General features: G+C 45.9%; 2 protein-coding genes across 3 annotated transcripts; both read right to left on the bottom strand.

Moving 5' to 3' along the window:
* Positions 1–249: 249 nt before the first annotated feature.
* On the bottom strand, positions 250–10,592 carry LOC119159685 (salivary anticoagulant protein P23). Its single transcript, XM_037412514.2, has 5 exons — positions 10,372–10,592; positions 9,714–9,776; positions 2,800–2,927; positions 1,578–1,760; positions 250–974 (listed from the first exon to the last, which is right to left on the bottom strand). The coding sequence occupies exons 2-5, from the start codon at positions 9,754–9,756 to the stop codon at positions 666–668; spliced, it is 663 nt and encodes a 220-aa protein (XP_037268411.2). The 5' UTR covers positions 9,757–9,776; positions 10,372–10,592; the 3' UTR covers positions 250–665.
* A 4,937-nt stretch (positions 10,593–15,529) lies between these two features.
* LOC119159684 (salivary anticoagulant protein P23) lies at positions 15,530–22,733 on the bottom strand. Of its 2 annotated transcripts, none has more exons than XM_037412512.2 (5): positions 22,577–22,733; positions 20,205–20,267; positions 18,742–18,869; positions 17,751–17,933; positions 15,530–16,157 (listed from the first exon to the last, which is right to left on the bottom strand). In XM_037412512.2, the coding sequence occupies exons 2-5, from the start codon at positions 20,260–20,262 to the stop codon at positions 15,849–15,851; spliced, it is 678 nt and encodes a 225-aa protein (XP_037268409.2). In that variant the 5' UTR covers positions 20,263–20,267; positions 22,577–22,733; the 3' UTR covers positions 15,530–15,848. The 2 variants fall into 2 exon arrangements, with proteins under 2 accessions (XP_037268409.2, XP_075745733.1); XM_075889618.1 differs by lacking the exon at positions 22,577–22,733 and adding an exon at positions 22,326–22,495.
* Between the last annotated feature and the right edge of the window lie 3,770 nt (positions 22,734–26,503).

Here is a 26,503-nt window from a genome sequence, read left to right as displayed (position 1 = left end):
TTTTGTGGCCTTGTCTTTAGAATAAATTGTGAAATTGTGTTGTTAATGACGTCAAAAGAAACAAACAAAAGAAAACATAGTGTGTCGAAGGCCGTGCCTTTGGGGCAGCAAAAACGCAGACAGAGGCAGTACTAAGTGATCCGCACCCAACACACATTATTTGACGCAGACCGAGCAGCGCATGTGGTATAAAGCGAAAGCATTACTACAGCCAGTAAACGGCGTGTTTCTCTATTTTAAGAACGTATAAACGCAGAATATTCTGGCTTTATTTGCACATTCAATGAGATGTTGCAATTCCAACGCTGCAGGTTCCTGACGATAGTTAGAGCACGAGAACCGAACGACGACAAAGTGACAAGAAAGAGACGTCGTTCTTTGTCGTCGTTGTGTTCTCGCGCTACACCTATCGTAATGTCATAACAACTAGCCAAAACTGCCACACTTCTAAGTTGCAGGTTCCTGTCCCACACAAGCCGTAGAATGGCCCTTATTTCTTTTTAATTAACTGTATAGTGATAGGTACAGATGACAGTACAGGGATTGTCGCAAAAAATGGGCTGTACACTTCGCAGAGGAGGTTGTGGGGCATTACTATGTTGCATGCGTGAATTGAGGTCACTTTGGTCTCTGTAGCGATCTGTCGCATCGCACTCATGGTCAGGTTAGATCCGGGGGAACGTGACCGACTCAACAGCGCGGCGCAGCAGGTCCTTGTAGTCGTTGTAGAAGATGTGTCTCAACTCATCCTTGACTCTGACTATGATTTCTTCCTTGAACTTCTCGCGGCGACCCTCGTTCAGGCTCAAGTCGCTGTCGTACGTGACGTCAAGCTTGATGTCCTCCAAGAGAAAAGTGCGGAGAGTGCCGCCCTGATTAATTGGAGCGCTGGCTTCGAACTGTGCCATGGTGTCCCTCACACCCACGTTGACCCAGATGGTCTTCCAAATGGCGATTAGGGTGTCTCCTTTTGCCTGCGTTTAGCATTAGATTAATGGGTCAGCTTGCCTATTCTGCATAGCTCATGTTTCGCGAGAAGCATTTAATCAGATGATAGAAAACAATTGCACTTGATATAATAGACTCTTTGATGTCAAGGAGCGTGTATTTACAAAATGGTTACGCACGTCTACTGAGTTGAGCTGATTGCATAACGCCGTGTAATCAATTTAGTTTCTCTTTGAGCGGTATTTTACTATTAAGTCATTTTGTAGGTTGTTACTGTTTGGAGCATAAGCATTGATGCCATCTACGACCTTTTCAAGAACAAGGTAGCGAAACGGTTAACCTCCCTGTCCATTGTTTATTTTCATAGCTCTCTCTGGACCAGGTTAAATTATTATCACGTAGATTTTAACTGAATAACATAATAATTAAGTACACTAACAATCCCCACAGTGATTTAGTGCATAGCTAACTGGTGCTGACCTTCGTTCTCTAGCGACGGTACCATCTAATGCTCGGAAAAGGCAAAGAAGTGCTTCGAGCCAATATATTTTTCCACAATCATGGTTCTTAAGCGTAAGATGATCTGGATACACGCTGTCACATCTATGAGCGAGACCCAAACAACGCACCAGGGAAGTGAATGTAATGTTAAGTCCCTGCACAGCAAGGTTGCAGACGACGACGGTCTGTCCGTCACGGAGGAAAGGCGCCTGGCAGTCTCCCAGCCGCTGCAGAGCAGTGTCCAGTCCCCGGATCTCGCCTCGCGTCATGTTCACCTTGAGGTCACGGTTTGTGATCTGGTTCTTGTACACCTGCCGGGTATATACGACGCAATGAACGTTTCAGTCATGCCTTCAATAGGGTCATTCATGTTTTCAAATCAAGTGGGTTTGTACACTCACGTAGCTGATGAGGCTAATTTGATCGACGTTGAATAATTTATTCATAATGTGGAAGTGTCTAATGTGTTACCAAAGCAATTTACTAAACGGTCGCGTACGGCAAGGAACATTGTGAAAATTTCATCACCTGTCATTTCTTTTATGACAATGTTCTTTTAATACAGCTCAGTCAAAGACTGTTTGTTCATAGATGTGCATAATTACTCAGTTACGGAGCAAGATGTGAGACCGGGTTAGCTGCTATTCTGTAATAATCTGCAAGCATATTGTGACAGCAAGCAAAGGACATGCTTTTATGTGTGCTGTCACCCTTATCTCATCTTCTTCGCATGACATGCCAAAAAAAAAAAAAAACTGACGCAGTTAGAATAGTACGAAACTGGTGATGGCTTTGTACTATTTAACATTTATCTTCTTCGGTGCAAGTCATTTTTTTATCAAAATGAAATTATCACGTTAGCGCGTTCTACGCCGAAGTTATATTACAAGCGTGTAAAACTTGGGACACTATCGCGGAGGTGTTTGTAGTGTAATGATAGGCAGCAACTTTAGAGTGCTCCTGTTCTTCGTGCGCTTATTGCTGCACTGCTGCCTTTGTCTTCTAGTCACCAATTACGTCATTGCTCATCTGGCTGGATTAGTATACCGTGTAGTAACATGAACTCACCTTTGCAACTGCGCGTATGCTGCATTGTTTATAATTTTTCACTTCTGCATTAAATGACTGCATTTTAAAAACAGAGCATACTCGTAGCACGTATGCAGTATCTAAGAATGAAGTGTACAGGAAAGCGTGGGGATAGGAACAAGAAACAAGTGTTAAACAAGTGAACGAGCTGCTCAAAGAAATGACTTCTCATCTGCTATGCATGTGTCATTTTCGTACACTTGGTTTCTCAGTGTCGATTGGGCAAGACATTCAAGAGTAACAATGCTTTAAGCGGCATACCTTGAACTTGAAGTCTGCGATGGTCGCGAACGGGAAAAGCCGCGGCGACCCTTTCACGAGGAAGGGCATCTTTTCCCGGAAAATGGTGTCCACGAATGTATTTGCATCACTGACGCCTGCCGACGAAACTGTTAGGAAGTACACAACATTGGAAATTACTGCCAACACAAAGCTTCTATAGACTTTTAAGTGATAGCTTTAGCAACCCAGAAAATTTTGATTACTCAGATTCCTGATATTCACCACAATTTGTGTTGGCAGTCATCTTAGATTGGACAGCACTTTACTTGGTGTTTGTGCCAATCCTCCCAATATTTTTAACATGGGGTTTGGAATATTAATTATATGTGTGGTTTAACCTGCCAAAAAACCACCGTATGATTACGAGAAACACCGTATAGTGGAGGGATCCGGAAATTTCGATCACCTGGGGTTTTTTAACGTGCACTCGAATCTGAGCACATGGGCTTACAGCATTTTCGCCTCCACTGAAAATTCAGTCACTGCAGCCGGGATTCGATCATGCGACAAGTGGGTTGGCAGCCGAGTGCCTTAGCCACTACACCACCACGGCGGGACATGGAGTTTTGAGGAGAAATGAAAATTTTGTCCGAAGTTAACTGATAGTTGTGGCGGATGTTCGTGAATGTGAAAGTTTCACTTTTCATTAGAATAATACCTCAGATCACGTAATTATTTTTTTCATAATTGGCTTTATTGCACATACCGAAGCTGATGAACGGTAGTCGGTGAACTCGAACGGAGAGCTCGAGTGAAATTTGTTGTGAAAAAAAACGTCAAAGTACTCCTTCCCTGTGTGTGACACAAATACTTGGGCGTACAGGTTACCCTCCGAAAAGATATTGTTACGAGACAATGCCCCACTTAAACAGTGAGATAGGCGCTGAGGAAGACGAGGTGACTTGTGTGTGCGCGCGCTCTCTCTTGTTCGCCATCTTGGCTTGCGCGTTGGCGCTGTGTAAATATATTTTAAAACGCCTAGTTTCCCTTGTGCCTTCACGCAACATTTTGGTGGAAGGTGCTGGGTTACAACGCACGACGGAGTTACGCAGCGGACGCCTAGTCTCTGCTCCCAACATGTCCACCGGCAGCGACGCTTCCTCAACTGCTACGCCCACTGCATCAATGGCGCCGACCTCTCCTGTTTATCTCGTGGCCGCTCCACCCCGCGATCCCGGCAACTTTTCGGGAACGGACGGCGAGGACGTGGATGAGTGGCTTAAACTCTACGAACTCTTCAGCACAAATCACAGGTGGGACCCAACCTTAATGCTGGCAAACATCATCTTTTATTTACAAGGAACGGCCAAGGCGTGGTTTAATAACAATGTGGACGGTATCACAAGCTGGGACGTATGCAAGACCAAATTACGCGAGTTGTTTGGTCAATCTGCCGGCTGCAAGCAGGCCGCTAGGAAAGAACTTGGCACACGTGTTCAGACGTCCACGGAGTCCTACCTGGCGTATATTCAAGATGTGCTGACCCTTTGCCGTAAAGTTGACCGAACCATGGCTGAAGCCGACAAGGTAGCGCACGTGCTCAAGGGCATCGCAGACGATGCATTTAACCTCATTGTGTGCAAAGGCTGTTCCACCGTGCAAGATGTTATCTTGGAGTGCCAACAGTTTCAAGAGGCTAAAAGCCGTCGCATTGCTTACCACTTTACGCGCCTTCCCAACACTGCTGCGACGTCAACATGTGCGGATCTCCATGTACCGACCCTGCCCAATTCACACTCCAGTGACATCACGAGAATTGTACGCCGTGAAATCGAAGCCATCTCACCCGCCCCCTTGAGAGCACTGGCACCGAGTGATCCTCAGCCGACCATATCGCTAATACAGACCGTTGTTCGCCAGGAACTAGCCAACGCGGGTGTTCACACAGTCTGTTCTGTGCACCGTCCCGGCGCTGTCAGTTCGTCTACCCCGAGCCACCCACAGCAGTATCGCCGCCCTGCTCCACGTAATCGTGACCCAAATGCGTGGAGAACGCCTGATGACAGGCCGATTTGCTTCCGATGTGAACGAGTGGGACACATTTCCCGTCATTGCCGAAGCACGTGGACCTCACCGTATCGGGCAAACCCAAACTTCTCCAACCCCCATTCACCGGCCCACCTCTATGACCAGGAACCACCACGGCGTGATGGCTCAGCTAATTACGACCCGACCACTACGACCACTGCCCAGTACAGTCGCTCACCTTCACCTCGACGTAGATTTTCCCGATCTCCACCACCACCTCGTTCCCCGTCCCCGTCCTCTGCCCGGCGGTTTTCTTCGGAAAACTAACGGCTGCAGCTCCTGGAGGTGACGCTGCTGATACGACTTGCTCTCCAATTCCTCTGTTGACGCTCCCGACCAATCAGAACTTGATCGACGTTGAAGTGGACGGTTTATCTGTTAAAGCCTTAGTAGACACTGGCGCCCATATTTCTGTGATGAGCCTGCACATTCGAGACCGCTTAAAGAAAGTACTTACTCCAGCCCCTTCACGCAGCGTTCGCGTTGCTGATGGTAGTACGGCTGCTGTTATTGGCGTCTGTACTGCACGCGTTACTATTGCCGGCCGTCAAACTTCAGTTCTCTTCACTGTTCTTTCTCACTGCACCAATGATGTGATCCTCGGTCTTGACTTTTTGTCCACTCATTCCGCTCTCATCGACTGTTCAGCCGGTACTGTGCAACTTGACCTACCGTGTCCGATTGATCCGCCCAGTCGACCGCAAGCCCGTATGTGCTCTGCTGAACATGTCCGTTTGTTACCGCAAACCGTGACCTGCATCACCGTTACGCCCTCGCCACCTGTATCCGATGGTGACTATGTGCTCGCGCCCATCACATCCCTTCTCTTGACCCACAGTGTTACCTTACCACACACTGTTATTCAGTTACGTGCAAACCGCGCCTGCATTCCTGTGCTCAACTTTGCTCTGTGTCCGCAAGTGCTTCCGCGCGGAATCGCCCTCGCCATGCTGACTCCTTCTGAAGAATGCGTCATATCAGCTCTGTCTTCGAACGAGGCTCGACACTCCAGCTTCACACATGCTCGATCTTCGCAAGGAAGCCCGTCTCCTGATGTTAAAAAAATGATCGCGTCAGACCTTTTGCCGCATCAAGCTGACGAACTCCTTCGCGTTCTTGAGTCATACTGGGACGTATTTGACTTTTGTGATCGTCCACTAGGTCAAACCAGTGCGGTAAAGCACCGCATTGACACCGGCGATGCCTCCCCTGTCCATCGACGGCCATACCGCGTATCTTCGTCCGAGCGTCACATAATTCAAGCAGAAGTCGACAACATGCTCGCCAAAGACATAATTGAACCATCATGTAGTCCATGGGCTTCCCCTGTTGTTCTTGTCAAAAAGAAGGACAACACTTGGCGATTCTGTGTTGACTACCGACATCTGAACAAGATCACTAAAAAAGACGTCTACCCGCTACCGCGCATAGACGACGCCCTAGATTGTCTTCACGGCGCTAAGTATTTTTCTTCTATTGATCTAAGAGCAGGTTACTGGCAAATTGCTGTCGATGACATGGACCGCGAGAAGACCGCTTTTGTCACCCCCGATGGTCTTTACCAATTTAAGGTCATGCCCTTCGGATTATGCAACGCTCCAGCCACCTTCGAGCGGATGATGGACTCTCTTTTGCGTGGGTTCAAATGGTCAATTTGTCTATGCTACCTTGACGACGTTATCGTCTTTTCCCCGACCTTTGAAACCCACCTCGACCGCGTTTCCTCAATACTGGCCGTATTTCGCAATGCCGGTCTCCAACTGAACTCGTCAAAGTGTCACTTCGGACGCCAACAACTAACAATGTTGGGCCACCTTGTCGACTCCTCTGGTGTACGTCCTGATCCCGATAAAGTGCGAGCCGTGCGTAACTTCCCTGTTCCGACCTGCACTAAAGAAGTACGCAGCTTTCTCGGTCTGTGCTCGTACTTTCGACGTTTTGTGAACAACTTTGCGGAAGTCGCCCGTCCTCTCACAGACTTATTGAGAAAAGATGTCTCATTCACATGGGGCGCTGCGCAGGCTACGGCGTTCTCTACACTTATTGAATCGCTAACAAAACCACCTGTTCTGGCCCATTTCGACGTTTCTGCCCCTACCGAAGTACACACAGATGCCAGCGGTTACGGAATCGGTGCTGTTTTGGTTCAGCATCAAAGCGGCTGCGCCCGCGTTATCGCCTATGCCAGCCGTCTCCTCTCGCAGGCGGAAAGGAACTACTCCATCACCGAAAGGGAATGCCTTGCTCTCGTTTGGGCAGTAGCAAAATTTCGGCCTTATTTACATGGTCGACATTTCACTGTCATAACCGATCACCACGCACTTTGCTGGCTCTCGTCCTTGAAGGACCCCACTGGGCGCCTTGGTCGATGGGCACTACGGCTTCAAGAGTATAACTACTCGGTGTCCTACAAATCTGGCCGTTTACACCATGACGCTGACTGCTTATCTCGGAATCCAGTGGACCCACCTGAAGCGTTCGATGAATCGCCATGTGTGCTGTCTCTCTCCGCTTTAAGCAACATCCGTGAGGAACAGCGCCGAGATCCTGCCTTGCGTAACATCATCGAGAAGCTTCATTCTGCGGCACCCGATCCTTCTACTCGATTGTTCGTCCTTAAGGATGACACATTGTACCGTTGCAACGTCCGCCCTGATGGACACGAACTGCTCCTTGTGGTACCTTCCCACTTACGTGCGAGCGTGATCGGCCAGCTTCATGACGCTCCCACTGCCGGTCACCTCGGACTGTCTCGGACGTATGACCGCGTACAGCGTCGATTTTACTGGCCCAGTCTTTATCGCTCGGTCCGCAGCTACGTCGCCTCATGCGATCAGTGTCAACGCCGCAAAAAACCTTCTATGAGTCCTGCCGGGTTCCTCCAACCACTTGACGTTCCCTTTGATCCCTTCTTCCGACTTGGTCTTGACCTCCTAGGCCCTTTCCCTGCATCCACTTTGGGGAACAAGTGGATAGCTGTCGCGACGGATCATACAACCCGGTACGCTATCACGCGGGCTTTGCCAACCAGCTGCGCCACAGACGTTGCCGATTTTCTCCTGCACGACGTCATACTTCACCATGGCGCCCCACGCCAACTCCTAACAGATCGTGGGCGCTATTTCCTTTCCCGAGTTATCGACGACCTGCTTCGCTCCTGCGAGACGAAACATAAATTTACGACAGCTTACCACCCGCAAACTAACGGACTCACTGAACGATTCAACCGGACTTTAACTGATATGCTCGCTATGTACGTATCGTCCGACCACCAGGACTGGGACGTTGCATTGCCCTTCGTTACGTTTGCCTATAATTCTTCACGCCATGATGCAGCTGGTTTTTCACCTTTCTACCTGGTGTTTGGCCGTCATCCAACTTTACCTTTCGACACCATCTTTCCGACAGCCGTCGACTTTACGACTGAATACACCCGTGATGCTATCACCAGGGCTCGCAAAGCACGAGAAGTTGCTCGTCAGCGCCTTTTAGCATCGCAAGATCACCAGCGGCATCGTTACGACTCACATCACCGCCAAATTTCCTTTACACCAGGTTCTCTTGTGCTATTGTGGACTCCGACTAGACGCGTCGGACTTTCTGAAAAACTGCTTTCCCGGTACTCGGGACCCTACCGCGTATTGCGCCAGGTGACAGATGTGACATACGAGATAGCCCCGCTCGAGTCTTCCTCCGCCTCCGCTTCGCTGTCTACAGACATTGTCCACGTATCCCGCCTTAAGCTTTACCACTCGGCAACACGATAGAAAGCACCGAGACGGTGCTTCAGCACCCGGGGGTTATGTTACGAGACAATGCCCCACTTAAACAGTGAGATAGGCGCTGAGGAAGACGAGGTGACTTGTGTGTGCGCGCGCTCTCTCTTGTTCGCCATCTTGGCTTGCGCGTTGGCGCTGTGTAAATATATTTTAAAACGCCTAGTTTCCCTTGTGCCTTCACGCAACAATATGTTTGTAGTAGAGTAACAGCAAAAAGTGCTTTTTTATTGCATATCTGAAAATTCACGTCGTTTGCAGTTTTTCTTCTGAATGAATATGCCTTACAATTTCACTGGCCACGCTTAGTAAACTACTAGGTGTGTCTTAGGATAATTACTGAATAATTAGTGAGCCACACCTAATTACCTACTAATAGGAGGGGGATCGCAACCTTCATTGACTTCGCACTTGATAGTATACCTGGACAAAATTTTACTCAAAAACATGATATTTGATAGGTTTGAGTAGCGTTAGGAAAAACACTCGGTGTACTGCGGTGGTCATATTCAACTTCTAATGTGGCACATGCAAACAGCGAGACAAAGTGAGTATTGTGAGCGCAGTCACCGACTCTTCTTTATCAGTTGGACGTGTCATCATCATTTGTATAATTTCCTCATCTGTAGATATCATCATCAGTGTGTGCCAGCTCGAGCTCGCCTCGAATGAAGCTCTTCCCCATAGTATATACGAAGGGCATTCATGTGCAGGAAACAATGTATATTACAGCTATTTATGTGGTGTTCATAGAACATAACATGCGCCATTCTATAAATTACTCAACCTTTGCAATTTTCGTTCCAATGCCCGGTGTGCAGTGAGTTAATCAGTTGATAGGTGCATGGGACAGCTTAGCGCACCCATGCAGTAGAGTGTACCATTCTCTCAATCGCTCACTCTTTTATTTGGTCAAAAGACGGAAAAAATTCAAAAATGTTTAATAAAGTTGGTATATTGAAGCACCGAACTTTTTGATTTTGTTTTATATGCATAGCTTGTTTGCATTATTTTATTCTTCTGAAATAGCTGACCTATCCAACATAACAAAACCCGCTTTAAATCGTAGAAAGCGTGCGGGGAACTCACCATAGCTGACAGTTGCCAGCACCAGAATGCAAAGCTTCAGCATGATGTCACTGAATATATTATCTGAAAATACAAACAAAAAAGCGTTGTTGTATAAATGGTAACCTATTTGCTTTGATAATGAAAGCGGCTCCCAGACTGAAAAATTTACTAGCACAATTCCGATCTTATAAGCGCAATGAATATGGTGTTCTGAAATTCAGATCTCATGTTCAATTTTGTTGAAGTCATGATTTCGCGTAGTATGATTTGCCCTTACGTATATGCACCAAAATAGACAGTTTACGGGTACTGCTACTAATCTTAGTCGTATAGATATCTCGCCTTCCGACACCTAGTTTCGCTGCCCCACAACAGTAACTCCTCAAAGTAATAAGCTGAACTGCACCGAACTTAGTAATTAAGCTCAATTGAAAAGTATCAGCTTCACCTTAAACTCTTAACTTTTCTACTGCTAACAGAGAAAGGGCTGCCAAGAATTTCGCGCAAAATATTCCCCTATCAACACGTCCAAGGTCATTGCTTTTAACTTGTCTTGGAAAAACGTAACTAATGCCATGGGCTTTACAGCAACGTCCATGAACTTGTACTCTACAATAAAAAATACACTTAATTAAGGCTACAAAAGAAACGCAACGTCAAAGAAGATGGAGCTCACCTGCCCAACGCTCGTAGCAAGTCGTCTCACTCTACGAAACGAGGCAGCCGTGCGACAATCCTATACGCGTGCTGAAGTCTCGTTTTTTTCCCTTTCCCTGACAACTTTCACACTCTCCCCAGTAGCGGTGTGAGTCTTCGACGCAGTTTCACAATCTCGACTCGCAGCAGACAAAAGCAAAGTAAAACAAAAATGCACGTGTTGTCCATGCCAGCGGCAACTCTCTCGCTGCGTCTTGGTATCGCAATGGACCAAGCGTGTGCGAAATCGCATGGCACTCACGTGGTGTTTGTCATTAGCAGCTTTGACGTCGCCGCACTACGAACTTCCCAAGACAGCGTGGCCTTGCCTTGCCTTTCTTTCTTTCTTTCTTTCTTTCTTTCTTTCTTTCTTTCTTTCTTTCTTTCTTTCTTTCTTTCTTTCTTTCTTTCTTTCTTTCTTTCTTTCTTTCCTTCTTTCTTTCTTTCTTTCTTTCTTTCTTTCTTTCCTATTTCTTTTCAAAGCCGAAGTCAAGGCCCATAACTGTGTCAAGTGTGGATTTAGGAGTCGTGTGATTCTTTTTCAATTCTCTTTCCATGTCTACTACCCGATCGGCCCCCCTATGCATAGTGGACGCGTACATTTGCTCTCCCGTTCAGCCTCGCCAGTCTGGCTGGGCTCTTTCTCTCGTTTTTCTGACCCACATCACGGACTAGCACTATCTTTCTACTTTTCCGTGAATCCTTCTCTCCGCACGTGGATCGGCCGTAATTGTACACACTCGGCCCTGTGCCACGGCGTGCGGAACTGCGTCTGTCGCTTGAGGTGTGACCTCAGGGCAATACGTATACACTCGTAGACTGAGGCGCGAACGCCACCTGTGTAGTTTCTCTCCGCGTGGACTGTGACGGTCGCATGGCTTGCAGCTCAATACTCGTTTAGAAGGGAGAGATACAGGGGTGTTTTCAAGCCGGCAGACCGGGCGCCAAGGTTACGCTGTCTGGCTGAATCACACCTAGTTTCTGTTTTGAATATTTATGATTCATCTTGCGTTCAGCGTGTGGTCTTCTATCTTGGCCGTGAGAGCCTCTCGGGTTTTAACGGGCGTTCGAAGTGACATTCAGAAACCCTTGGCGTTGTTATTTGCGGATTTCTGGCACGCTGCCAATGTTATAGCGAGTATGGCCTGGGCATTGGCAACATACCTGGGATTGTACCAGGTGCGAGTTTTGTGTAAGGGATGTTCAGTTTCCCGTGCATATGTAAATCCGAAGTTTGACGTTTACGTACAGTTCATAGCATGCATGCTTAGGCAGAATTGTGTCAATTTGTATTGTGACATAAATGCACGCGAAAAGGCACCTTAAAGACAATTTTTTGTCATTTTAAAAAGACTGATCACAAACTAAAAATTCATCACTATCGACCCAGGACATGCATGCTTTCTGATTCATTTTGTTCCGAAGTGTGTATCATAATGGGACAACCTGGCTGAAGAACAAGTATAATGTGAAAGTGAAGAAATGTTTCTATCTATGTTGTAGCCCCCCTTGTTGTAACGCCCAAGAACAATGTGGGCTCATTCCTAAATAAAAAAATTTTCACAGAACCCACGTACGTGGGAATCGACGTGATGCGAAGCATGCGGAGGGAAGGTGACTTAGTTGCAGTTTTTTTCATTGAGCGACACGTCATGAAATGACGCTAAGTATATGTACAAATGTTGCACGCACAGACATATGTTGAAGAGTTGCAGATTAATTGAAGAGTTGCAAACTAATTCTTTGCACATTCGCAACGATGCCAACTGGAACACGCGTATTAGCAACACCAGAAGCTGACATGAAGCGCTGAGGCTCGCGAAAATGCTGGCCCTGGACACTGCTGCATAAATCAACTTCAGCGCACGGCAACTAACCACATCTGAAGTTAACCCGGCACGACGGCTGTATCAAATGAGTGCATATGTATTTTTATGAAATTAGTAAGCAACACTGCAACCACTATTAACGTTTCACGAAGATTAGCGTTTATTTGAAAAGTAGTTCCAAGACCTGGAATAGTTCTGCGGTAGAATGCTTCACTGCCGCGCAGAATGCTTGAGTTCGATTCAGCCTGGGACTCTGAAATTCATTATTTGCATTCATCGGGGGGTCAACGCTGCCTATGTCAGATTTTTCTTAACACTGACCTTCATTCTATGCCACTGCCGGGTCGACGCTACCGATGTCGGGTATTTCTTGAAGCTTACGCGTTAAAATTGCCCATGTGTATTCTCGACGTTCCTAGGTAACACTAAGTGTCAATCATCTGTGGCACGTACCCGCATACCATTGGCACATGCCCGCCCGTGGGTATGTGCCGCTGTCTGACTGAAAGTGTTTGACGACGTACGTGACTGTATTGTGAGATTATTCATGTCTTGACCAGCGCATCATGTTCGTCAAACCATCTTACCCTCCCATGCTACTTTTGGTTCACATCAACTTAAGGAATGACCACGAAAGCACCCAAACGTAAGCGGCTATATATATATATATATATATAGATAGATAGATAGATAGATAGATAGATAGATAGATAGATAGATAGATAGATAGATAGATAGATAGATAGATAGATAGATAGATAGATAGATAGATATATAGATAGATAGATAGATAGATAGATAGATAGATAGATAGATAGATAGATAGATAGATAGATAGATAGATACGCTCAAAGTCGCCGAAGTTCACTAAGAAATGCTTGGCATTTAAAAGAAAGCAAGAAGAAATATTTTTTGTGTGATAGGCTGCAGCAGGGTCACGAGAATATAGCGAAGAATAGCGGCGCAATGCAGAAAAGAACGAATGACACAAAAATAATTGTGGATTAACTTCTTAGAGCAACACTAATTATAGATATGATTTATATGTGGCTTTTAATGACCCAAACCACCATATGATGAGAGACGCCGTAGTGGAGGGTTCTGCAAAATTTCGATTACCTGGGGTTCTTTAACGTGCAGCCAAATCTGAGCACACATGCCTACCGCATTTTCGCCTCCATCGAAAATGCAGCCGCCGCAGCCAGTATTCGATCCCTCGACGTGCGGCTCAGCAGCCAATTACCTCAAACCACTAGACCACTGCGGCGGTGCTCACAGAGCCGCCCTACACAGTCTTTGACGATCTTCAACATTCAAGGTTTTTTTTCTGACGGCAACGCAATACAAATCTGCCGTGGGGCAAGAAGTAATAATGAAAGCGAGAATTGTGAAACACATAAAGTCATGAAATTAGGCGAATCATTTAGTACAACGGCAGAGTAACTGGAATGAACAATTGTTTACAAATATGGTGCATAATAGATGCACTTTTGGTGCTATCAGCTCAACTAACGTTCTTTACACTTTTTTTCTTTCGTTCTTTCTCTCTTTCCCACTGTTGTAACTAAGTGGCTTAGGCATTTCATATAACTTCAAGTCGATGTCCACGTCTGGTAGGAGCTAGGAAATGTTAATGGCAGGTAGCTTGTTTTCAACAAAGGCGGGTGGCAAGCTATGGCATTAAGTGAGGAAAAAAATTAGGGCCACTATACTCTGGTATTGCAAAGACAGGGTAAACAACAGAGTGTGTGCCCTTTCTCTCGCCTTTCCCTCTCTTCACCCTCGCTTCTGTTTCCCGCACCTTGCTACACTATACTGTACATGAATTCGCTCTATGTTTCCTGTCCTCTTCACCGTGATTACCTTTCCCACATCTCTCTATACTAAACTAGACATTACCGGTACCCGCATCCGCGCTGCCGGCAACTGTGGAAGACCCCCCTTCGGTGGTTGTCTGATCGGGGTTCTTCGGGACTAAATAAAGCTTATTTCACCTTCACCATGCTATTCATTACCGTCTCCTTGTGCTTTCCACCCTCCTCTTCCTCAAATAATTTCTCCTCACCCTTACCTTTCTCTCCTACCCGCTTTCTACACTAACCCATTCATGGCTATAGAATCTATTACCCTCTTCCCCTCATTTATATTCTCGTCTCCCCGACCTCGCCCCTCCTTACCCTCATTCCCTTTCCCACACCTTGCCGTGCTTTCACTTCGCTTTTCAAAGGTGCGCCGAGTTCTGAGTGGTCACCTGCCATGGCTGGAACTTAAGCTGATATCACACTGCTGTTAAAAGAGAAGAAAATGTCGGAGGGACGTGGAGAACTCTCACTGCACTTTAACTGTTGCCACAGCTGACGGTTCTAAGGTTCACCTCCCGCTAGCAACACCAGGTTGTGAGTTATCTTATGACTAAGATAACTCACAACTTCGCTTGGATGTGCGTCTGAGATGCAGAAGCCCAGGGCGCTTGAAAAATTTCGGACTGGAAACCCATCACGTATGCGGTCTAAGCAATTTCTCTCCAGTCACACTGCGAAGTGCTTCTCCCTCACTCAATCTCGCATTCTAGTCATCCTACTCACTCCGTCCCTCCAAGTTTTCGAAGCTGACCCTCCCCTCGCAACGTGACGGTGAGGAGAGAGGAGGTAGGGGACACCCCCTTATTGAGGGATGGCCACCATATTGTCCCCCCCCCCCCCCCAGCATAAACTTTATGGGAAATGTATAGTCGTTATCAATTCATGATACTGACTTACATTTTCAGCCAATGTGTAATGCCAGTCAGTCTCTCTTTCAGCGAAAACTGTTTTGTAGCTGTCGTTACAGTATAACACCTTACCATGCAGTTTTACAGCGAGAGCTGTTAAGAAATCACAACAAGGGCTGATTTACACACTGGTGTCGGTAATTGCTATTACGCTAAATAAGAAAAAAAAACTCAAATTACCGAGAATAGCAAGTGATTCGAGCTTTGGTCCTCTGCGTGTCATCACGATATTATACCACTAAGCCAAGCCGGTGCTTGACGCTCCTGCGTACACTGACGGTATGCAGGCTTCATGTCGCGTATGGAATCGCATTCACACGTGGAATAGAGCGTTTCAGGACAGTAAAGTAACCATCAGGCGTCAAAATATTGTAACTAGTGCGTTGTTCAATGCTCCAACTCACGTGGGGGGTGCGAGTGTGCACTTTTAGTAAAAAACCACACTGATATAGAAATGCCAAGTGGCATGTCTGATATAGGGTAAGCTATAAGGTAAACCACAACCAGCCTTGACAAAAAAGGCAGTCACATACCACGGATATTTTGAACGTATAGTTTATTTCTTTGGGAACGTAGAAACGCTACACCTTTTACAATTTTACCAGCATGTACACCATGGTGTATTTCCTATTTCAGGCAGGCCATAAGCCTTTTTCAGGTGTTAAACCTGTCTTGGCTTCTTTCTATGATCTACACAGGGGTACAGACTATAACGAACATTGTTCGTTATAAGAAACCTAGGAATGTAGAATGTTGTATAAAATTAGCATGTGTATTCGCTGAAAAAATATGACTACTCGCTTCTTCGCATCATTTAATTTAGGTCACGAGATCTCCCACGTCGCCCTCATTATGAGATTAGGCCCTCGGGTACGCGGACAAGCTTACAGCACGGCGTAGAAGCGACACATATTCTGAATACATGGGGTATAGCTCCTTCTTGACTTTAGCCTTGATTTCATGCTTGAACTTTTCGAGGCGGCCCTTGTTGAGGCTCAGGTTGCTGTCATACGTGACGTCGAGCTGTAAGTCCCTGTTAAGTTCCGCACCCAGAGTTCCACCTGTCCGACCGACAGGAAACTTGGCTTCGATCCGTGTTAAGCCATCCGTCACATTTACGTTCACCCAGATGGTCTTCCAACCAGAGAAAAGGGAATCTCCGTCTACCTGCACATATTTTCAACAAAACGATTAGCTTGACCGATTCTCGATCGAATACAAATTTTGAAGTTTGAGGCATTTTCTCCACAAAAACGTACGCGCACAACCTTACACAAATGTGCAGGCTTGTGCATATTTTGTGCAGGCTTGTGCATACTTGGTGCAGGCTGACGCTCTAGATTGACATTGTTAACCAGATGATTAACGACACCGCCTTCGAAAAACATTGCCGAATACATTAGTGGAGCTGTTTTTTCAGTCGTTGAGGCTATCGATTGATTGATTGATTGATTGATTGATTGATTGATATGTGGGGTGAACGTCCTAAAACCACCATATAATTATGAGAGACGCCGTTGTGGAGGGCTCCGGAAATTTCGACCAACTGGGGTTCTTTAACGTGCACCCAAGTCTGAGCACACGGGCCTGCAAAAAAAATTTCCGCCTCCATCGGAAATGCAGCCGCCGCAGCCCCGATAGTTATAGCGCGAGAACAAAACGACGACACAGAGACACGAAGGACACGAAAGACCCGTTGAGGCTATCGGCAGCCGTGCTTCGGCCGTCTTGGTGGGGCGTCTCCGGACGTCGTAGGTTCTATCCGACTATAGAGTTGTTCCTACAGGTCCAGAAGAACGTACATTATTAGGCGCTAGACGTATTTTCAATCACGGTGTCACTAATTTTAGGGTGTGTTCATTCAAGGACACTGGCGTGTGGCTACTGAGATGACTCGGGACGGAATCTAGCACACGTTCGATCCTCGTTTGATCCGTTCGGCAAGATCAGCTGGCTTCTCGCCAGAATGGAGCCTGAGCCAGGTCTAACGTACAAAAATCGAACAAAACTCAACGTGTACTCAATTCCACACCCGATTACGCAAATGACCCAGGGCGGTGAAAATCTTTCTTAAGATGTATCTATAGATCAAGCCGATTTCATGGGGAACTTTTCCTCGGCTCTCTGCAATGGTCACCCCACGACCCCCTCCCTTTCTTCCTCTGTAGCATGAGCGTGTCAAGGAAGTTCATTGATTCAAATAACAGTTTTCTTCATTAACGACGCACAACAAGCCACTGAGTGAAATTACATAAACTGAGTCTAGCTTAACCCACAGGCTTAACGCACAGTTCAGGCTTAACCAATTTTTTCATATTTTCCTTATCCTTATTCTAGGAGTTGACGGGGATGACCATCCCGTGTTAAACCCATCATAGAGAAAAGTACTCCTATGAGTTCTTTATATAGTGTACCTATTACAGACAGTCTCATGAATATCACAGGGAAGTGCTCAATCCACAATGATTCCGAAATAAATATCCTAAAGTAAGCCCCTGTAGCACTCTTTCTTTCATGTTGCGGCATAGACTTGTCCTCAAGGCAGCATTCAGCTTTTCTTTATTCTTATAATAAAGGGGAAGAACTTTTTTAGTTCAAGAACGGCTTAAATCTATTGCAGGTGACATAGGATGCTCGGCAACGTCACGAAACTGCTTAGAGGCGAGACTGTGACGGTAACTCGGTTCTTACGGGTGAATTGCTATGTGAAGGCTGCTTAGACACTCTATGACGGCACTGCGCAAAAGCTATGAAACGTACCAGTGAGGAGAAGGTAACATTGACTCCCTGCATAGTGAGGTTGCAGACAATAACGGTCTGCTCATCACGAAGTAAAGGCACCTGGCAGTCTCCGAACCGCTGCAGGGCAGTTTCCAGGCCTCGGACCTCACCACGTGTCATTTTCACCTTGAGTTCACGGTTTGTGATCCGGTTATTAGGAACCTGTTGTGTATACGCCATGCAAGGAACATATACAGTCCAGGCACATTAGTAACAATGTCGTCATTGTGCTATCACGTGAAGCACAATAGCACCTCTGCACACGCACTGTAGCTGGTTCTTACAAATAACAATTCCTTCATGATGCGGATCATGTGCAATGAAACACCCGATTTATAGAAGCCGGCCGCAGGGAAGCGGCTAAGGTTTCGTAATTTCTCATAAGTTTAATGATTTATTGAATACGTAATCAATCAAACAAATAAACAATGAATCATTAAATTAATAAACCAATCAATGAGCTAGTGTGTTCTATTTTGAAAAAAAAAAAGACAGCAGTGAAAACGTGCTGTCTTTCGTGAGCTTGGGCGCTATGCAGGATCGGCCGAGCTTCGTGAAAATCGGGATCTTCCGGAGCTCTGGCGACAGTACGAAAAATTCAACTCCACCCCTCATCGCGCTGCGTTTTATTGGTTACAATAATAATATTACTAATATATTGCATTGTTTATTTTTATTATGTTACTTTCTACAATGTTTTTATTGTTTGTATTGTTTTATTTTTGCATGCAACTGCACTAAAACTTCATGGTTGTTCTAGGACACGTTAAATAAACGATTAATGTATTATTATTTATAATATGACATATTATTATTATTATTATTATTATTATTATTATTATTATTATTATTATTATTATTATTATTATTATTATTATTATTATTATTATTATTATTGTTGTTATTATATCGCTTTCTTTACTATGTTCTCCAAGTTAGCTTGTCCAAACGGGAAAAACAACAACAATACCTTGAACGAGAAGTCTTCAATGGTCGCGTAGGGGTAAAGCTGTGGTGATTCCTTCACAAGCGATGGCACCTTTTCCTTTAAAATGATGTCTATGAAAGTGTTCGCATCGTTTACGTCCGCCGACGACACTGTTAGGGGATACAACAGATATGCTAATCTACAAGTACCTTATACCAAAACTGCTTGAAGTCAACGATTCTAACCACGGTGAGAACTCGGCCGGGAAATACTTCCTGCCGTTTAATGTTTCAACTGTCATATGTCGGACTAGCAGTGCTTGCTTGTGTTTACATTCGCGTCAGTACGAGATCACTTCGTTAAATAGCAGCAGTTATCACGGAATCTGCGAATATGTAAGAGTTTGCGCGAAAATATTGGCACAGAGCTGTAAAGAATGCTTTAAAGTCCAGTCTAATAATTCTGAGAAAGAAGTTGTCGAGGGGTATTGAAGACAGGATATGCAATGGCTATGCAAATAATTTGTTGTTAAAGTGCCATATTTATATAACTATGCATACTATTGGGACTTGCGTTTGCTTCAACGGTATTTCGACGGCAAAAAAAAAAATTTTCGGGACTCTTTAGCTTCGCCCTAAAGAGTTCAACGCGATAGCGATATTTTGTCCCTGGTGTGTACTTCAAACACTTTGTGCACGAAACCTTTCCTAACTTGCTGTGCACCCACTGCGGGTCCTTAAAGGTATATAGGCGCAACGACGTGTGTGACTTTTGTAGTGAGTGACCAGCTTTAAACCATGAAGTCATTATTATAATCACGTGTTCTGACGCCTGATGGCAATGAGTGCTTGTACCACGCATCATTGCGGCAATATTTCATGTTGTGTTGTGAAATATTTACGCAATACGCGCGTGTTTATAAAACATGGAAGTTACTTTCACTGGATTTCCAACTAGAGGAAGATATTTTCGCTGTTTTCTTAAGCAGAGACGCGGATGTAACATCCCCTTGCCACGCAAGCTGCTCGGTTCGATCCCCACTCGGAACCAAACGAACCAGAATTTTTTTTATTGTTTAACTTAATTGAATCGTTCTCAATTTTTTGTCATGCATAAGATGACGATTTTTCGCACACAACCGACGACGCCGACGCCAGAATTTCTGCAAAACGGGCTCTTTGACGCTATCGCATTAAAATATACCAAACTTCACTGTAGCGGCCCGAGAATAGAAAGGTCGTCGCGCACTCGCATGATTGTGTGACAGTATGTTGCTGTGCTTTGGGAGAGAGCGTCGCGTTTGAGTGTTTTTATGTCATTTAACGTTCCCCTAGCTTCCTTACGGCACAAAACAAAGCCTGCTGAATGTACACTACGGGCATTAAAACTATATCATTAGCCTCGTGTGTAGTGTCTACGGAAAGCAACCCAGCTACAAGAGTAACCAATCCACCCCTCTCCCCATCGTCGTAAAGCATGCATGTGATATACATCAAGAAACTCACCGCAACTGACAGTTGCCAGCGCCAAAACGCAGAACTTCAGCATTGTGCTCGATAACATATTTCCTAAAAAAAAACGACAAAGTAAACATTCTTTAAACTCTCTTAACCACTCCCCCCATCGTTGCAGGCTCGCCAGCTATATAAAAGCTGCCTGCAGCGAATGTCTACAGGCGATCCTACAAGGAATGTGTTTTACTTGGTTTGTGTGAGTGCGCAGACAAAATAAAAGGGTACATGAGTGATATGATTTAATTCATATTGAGCATTTTATCATCATAATCAGCCTGACTACGCCCACTGCAGGGCAAATGCCTCTCCCATGATCCGCCAATCAACCTGGTCTTCTGCTTTCTGCTGCGATGCTATGTCTGCGAACGCGTTGACCCCATCGGCCCTCCTAACTTCCCGTCTCCTCTTCGTGCGTATGTCTTCTCTGGAAATCCAGTCAACCACCCTAATGACTAGTAGTTGTCCTGCCTACGTGCTACATTCCCAGCCCATGTCCATTTCCTACGCGTATGTGTGAGTGATTTTAAATGAAAAGAAAAGAAAAGTGAGCCCCGTAACAGTCACTTAGGGGGAGGGAACTTCAACAGTAGCTCACGAGGGATGGGGGCGAAGGAGGGATTAAAAGGATAGGATTAAAAGGTAAAGAAATAGAGAGAGGAAGGAGAGGGCGAGGCGCAGGGACAGCGAACGACAGAAAACGATGGAAGTAAAGAGGAGATAGGAAAGATGGCCATGGTCGCAGGAGTCCGAGGGCGAGGCACCACTCGGCGAGAGCTCTTCTCGGCATCAGATGGCGTAGGGCGAGCCCAGTCGGCCAGAGCTGCGCTGTCGTGGGAGATCGCGGGGACACAACCGGTCGGCACGAAATCCAGGGAGCGAGTCATTTCTTACGCGTTCAATAAGATGCGTTTTTTTTCTTTAGTTTAGCTTTACTATTTTGTTTGGTCAAGGCTGTTTTTAAAAGCGAACGAATCGAAGGAATCAAACAAAAAATTGCCCGCAGCTTCCCTCGGGGGAACACTGAGGAGGATGCGGACCATATAATTGGTTAACGGGGTGTTAAAGTGCGACTTACTTGGGTCGATGGCTAAATTGGTTAACGTGGTTGTGAAATGGGGTGTTAAATTGCGACTTACTTGGGTCGATGGCTAAATTGGTTAACGTGGTTGTAGGAGGGGGTGTTAAATGAGTGAACACGTACACACGTATGCGAAAGGGCGGCGCTGGTCGAAGGGACGTCGATCATTGTGTTTGTGGATTCGTTGGAATTCATTTCACCGCGACCTTGGACGTCGACGCGCCGTACAAACCAACCGACGAGCGGCAACTGAGCGAGCGAGCGCCGACCTTGAGTATATATACAGCACGACGGCGCATGCACTGTCAGCTGTTGAATGTTCTCGAAGCGCGACGCCACATGCGCGTCCACTGGAGAATCAGGAGAATTGTAGATGTCGAACGCGGTGTGTAGAGGAGGAAGGGTGCACAGATGGTGGAGGAGTGAAGCGCGCGCGGTGTGTAGAGGAGGAAGGGATGCACAGATGGTGGAAGAGTGGGCGACGGCGCGACGGCGCATGCGCGCGCGTCAGCTGTCGAATGTTCGAGAAGCGGTGCGGACGGCGCGGACGGCGCGGACGGCGCACTACAAGGCGCGAGTATAAGATGCTCCGCATCTAAAATGGAGAAGACGGGCCGGTTAACCAGAAAGACTTCCAATTGACTAGGCTACGCTGGGGGATTGGTGAAGGGCATCGAGAAAGGATAGAAGAGAATGAAAAAAAGGAGAGAGAGAGACAGTGAATTCACTACAGTGTGTAGAACTCCACCGCAAGTCAGAGATGTTCACACAAAGGATATGTATAACATTGTAACGTCAATTGTGATGCCTCGTATAACGAAATTGACCATTGACTTCCCCTGAAACAATTTTTTGGATGTATTTACCGCCATTTATGAGAAAATTTTGAGGCGCCTACAGCAAACCGACTAGTTCAGCTACATTTCGGTAAACCAGAAGCATTGTTTTCACAAAAGGGCTGATGCAGGCCCTAAGCAATTTACACTGTCAATGAAACATGAGCTACATATCATCGCCAGCGGAATCTCACCCACATAGGTGCTCAATGGCGCTTTTCTTCACTCCCTTATTCCATCCTCTCCAGGTCCACTCGAGCAAACTGGACTTTGTATAGTTAACCTCCCTACCTTTCTTATATTTTTTTTCTCTCTCTTTTAGCTTCTGTCGGCAAAACTGAGTAAGATCAGACGCTTTCGGTCATATACGCACTAATTCGTGCAGTGCGATAGAATGCAAAAGCTCACGAAACGAATAATAGGCTTGTCATCGAGGAGCTGCAACGCACCTGCTCACCGCTCGCCACAAGAGGTCTCGCTGAACTGAATCAGACAGCCACGAAGTTCACATGTGAACGCAGAGATGAGCTTCTGAGGATACCGTCTTACGCTGGTAGCTCTCATTCTCTCCTTTGCAGTGGCGACGGGTGCAAGACTCCGACACGGTTTCTCAGTGTCAGCTTCCGGATAAAACAAAAACAAAGAACAAGCCTTTGCTGACAGCACTCTGTCGCAGCACCTTGGTATCGCACTAGACGAAACGTTTGTGAAATCGGATGCGTTAACGTGGTTCCTCTAGCAGACTGGACGCCGCCCTCAGCGCCAGCTGGTCAACCGTTCCGAATCGAACGACAGCGCATAGAACAAGGACGAAGGCAGAACGAACGACGAACGCAGTTGTCGTTCGTTCTTTCAACGCTCGTGTTGTCGTTCGTTCCGTCTTCATCCTTGACTTACGCGCTGTCGTTCACTTCAAGCTATGTGCAAGACCAAATCACCCAATGTCGTACGCTTTTGGAGAACCATGGTCAGGAAAGCAGAGATTGCCGATGGCTGATTACATATCTCGAGGGACCCATCTGCTGAAAAAAAGGATGTGTCTTCATATACGCATGCCTCGCTTATATAAAAGCGTCGTCAGCAGCAATGTTCGTCCCTTCCGTTAGCCCCAACTTTCATCAACGCGCATTACTTCTGCCATAAGTTATATTCTTCCCGTGTATTTTAAGCGGATTTTTCATATATGTCCTAAACCTCTGCCGTTCTATAGTGTGGCCTACAGTTACGTAGCTATTCCTAAATGTGTACGCTTGCTTTGTCTTCGTCTATGTTTTAGCCGTGTCTTTCCCAGTTGCATGCTTAGCTTGAACGTATTCAATAAAGAATAAGTCACACGTACTGCCGACCCCAAGATCACGGGATCGAATACCGGCCTCGGCAGGCCACATTTTTGAATGGCGGCCGTAATACTTGTGGTCTCCTAATGAACCCGCGACTGTGGTAACTTTTGCCGCCCCACGTTTCGTCATCGCTCTTAATCATATCGAGGTTTTTGGAAAAACATACCTCATGGTCATTATATAATAAAAAAAAACAGGTCTCAATGTCTCACTGCTTGGTGAGTAGCGTTTTCATGTTTTAAAAGTACCCTCGTCAACACAGCTATCAGCTCGTCCTTTTTGCACTATCCTGAGTCTATGGTCTTTGATAAGCAGAGAAAGGCTTGGTAAAACCTTCTATGCAACCGCGATCTCCCAGCCGCACGCACATTACGACGCGCCTGTTAGTACAAGAGCGAGATGTCGCAGGGGAGTCTGCGTCCGGTGTGGTACGTGGAGCGCACGTGACGGAAGTCATTATAGCACACAACCCGTTCTTCTTTCCTTCTATAATGTTGACCATTGTTCTTTCCATTGCGTGCGGAGCTTCTAATTAGTTTTAGAAACACTACCTAATGCAGGCCAACGATTTCTCCTTGCAGATGAAGTGTGTGTGCATTTCGACCTAAGACTAGCCAAGTTTTTCTTTTTTTTTTTTGAGGGGGGGGGGGGTGTAGCAAGCCGTTTTATACAGACAAAAAAAAACAGAGCGTTTCTGATGTTTGAGGCTACATAACAATACTGGTTTTAGTAAAAATATATATGTAAGCGAAACCTTACATTGTTCCGCGTAAAGAGAAATGTCGGGCTTAAAAGGGACCCTCAAGCACTTTCACGAATCACTTCACTAGAGAAGTTTATTGCCACATGAATCGATCACCGCAAAAAAAAAAAAACATTTAGGATCTGTCAAGTAAGAGGAGCGGAGCAACAGAAATTTGTTGCGCGCTGTGATTGCAATCCATTTCAGCTCACCTCGATGAACGCGCTGGATGCTAAGTAGGGAGTGGTGGCACGGGGGAGAGAAGTTACGTCACACGCTCGTCATTTGTTTGTGGTATGTGACGATGAATACATAAGAATAAACACTGTTAAGCACTAAATGTGTTTAAAATCACTCAATGCATAATTTTAGAGGGCTTTTATTGAATTCATATAATAAATGAAATGCGTTGATGAATGTACTCATATATTGATGCTCATGCGTGGCGATGACTACCCATGTTCTCTTGCACAATAGTTGCCGTCGCAAAGCAGTGACAACCACGAAACTGTAAACATAGGCAGATGAACAAACACTCGGGCACTTATTACCAGTTCCTCACTACAAAAACAATCTAATGAACAGAAAAAAGTTTAAGAAGCACAAATGTTCACCGAAACAGCATGCCTAGCTGTGCATTACAAAAGTTTACAAGGATTTCGTCACAGCCGATCATTAGGCAATTGCGTAATATTTGTTATAAGGCCCCCTGCAACACTTTTTCGGCCCTGCCAGGAGGCGCTGCCGATCGGTAGTCGAGGCTCCTATAAGAGCAAGCGAGCCAATTATTATAGCGCAACATGCAGCCTGTAATTTCTAGTTATTTCTCAGTCAGTTAAAAAATACTCGCTCTTATTTCTACGAATGACGCCATATACCGAAATTACAGCACTGTCTAGCCAAATTTTTCGGCCATCGGCTGATTACAGCATCGCGAGCTGCATAGTTACCACGGTCGCCGCGAAAGGCGCGCTCGCGATCAGGCTGACAGCAAGCTGTGCATTCGATGAAAAATGAAAGGAAGTGCTCAGGGTCGTGACGTGCGTGACCAAACTTCCTTGCCGCTGTCCTTCCTCTCGGTTTAGCTTTCAGTGGGCTCGTCGGGAAGAGAAAAGAGAGAAAGCAAATACAGCGTGCAACATAACTCTGTAACTCCGCTTGTACTTAACAAATGCTAAATGTTCTTGTGGTGGTCGATGCGTGATATACGGATAAAGCTTACACCATCTCGCGCTAAAGAGAACTATGTGTAGGTGAGAAGCAGTTAGTTTAAGAGAATTTTATTTCCGGATATATCTTACACAGCTTATGTGCACACAGAATAATGAACAATGGTGATCAATGAGTATGTACAATGCAAGCTGTTATATACAGCGAAAGAACTTATAGCGTATGGAGTGACGTACAATGCAAAAATCGTACAAGTACAGGACATTCATGACATCGAGATGATTAAACTTAAATAAACAGTAATACTATATGAACTAACAAGGGGAGGTCATTGACAGTGTAGGGTGATGTTTTGCATTCACCTGTGAGGACAGTTTGCTCTCGCACTCAAGAACAATATTGCACAAAAAAATAGGTGAGAAGCTGCAGGCGCTCACACTTACACTCGTGGTGGCGTTGACGCTGGCATTCATCGCGGCGCTGCGCAGGAGAGAAATCTGGGCATGCACAGCGCACGCAGTGATAGAGCGGTGTTTCTTTCTAAAACAAAATAAATCGCTGCTAATGGCCAGTGCGAGACGTGAGACTGCGGCTGGACGCGCAGACCCGCAGAGCGCTTTTAGTTAACGCGCACATTGCTAACTTTTATTTTTCGACAACACACAGGAGAAATCTCCCGCCGGCACTACCGCGGAGGTCAAGATCCAGTGACCAGTGAACGGTTTTGCAGCGCGAGCAGTCGGTTGTGAAATGCGGAGCATTTCTTAGTTGCACACATAGAGTTGCCTATATGTACACTATAGGGAACTTTGGCGCTAGTGTCTAAGGAAGCTACAACGCACGCCACTTCAGTGAGCATGGAAATAATGGTTAGTACACGGATATGTTTAATCTTCGTGCTCCTGGCTCCATGTGTGTTCGTATGGCTTGGAGCTGCTTTCTCACGAAACGAAAATCAGCAAATGTTCAGCGGTTGCACTTCACCACCTTATTCTTTTTGGGCTTACCATTTCAAATCGGGTCACAATGTTCAAACGGGCTCGTTCTTTTCTTCAAAACAAAACCGAAACCAGCAATAAACGAAGCCACAAGTGCGATTCGTCATCAACAAGTACGAAGGCGAG

The sequence above is a fragment of the Rhipicephalus microplus genome, chromosome 1, assembly GCF_043290135.1.
Source record: "Rhipicephalus microplus isolate Deutch F79 chromosome 1, USDA_Rmic, whole genome shotgun sequence".
Classification (NCBI taxonomy): domain Eukaryota; kingdom Metazoa; phylum Arthropoda; class Arachnida; order Ixodida; family Ixodidae; genus Rhipicephalus; species Rhipicephalus microplus.
This window is presented reverse-complemented; position numbering and strand designations above follow the sequence as displayed.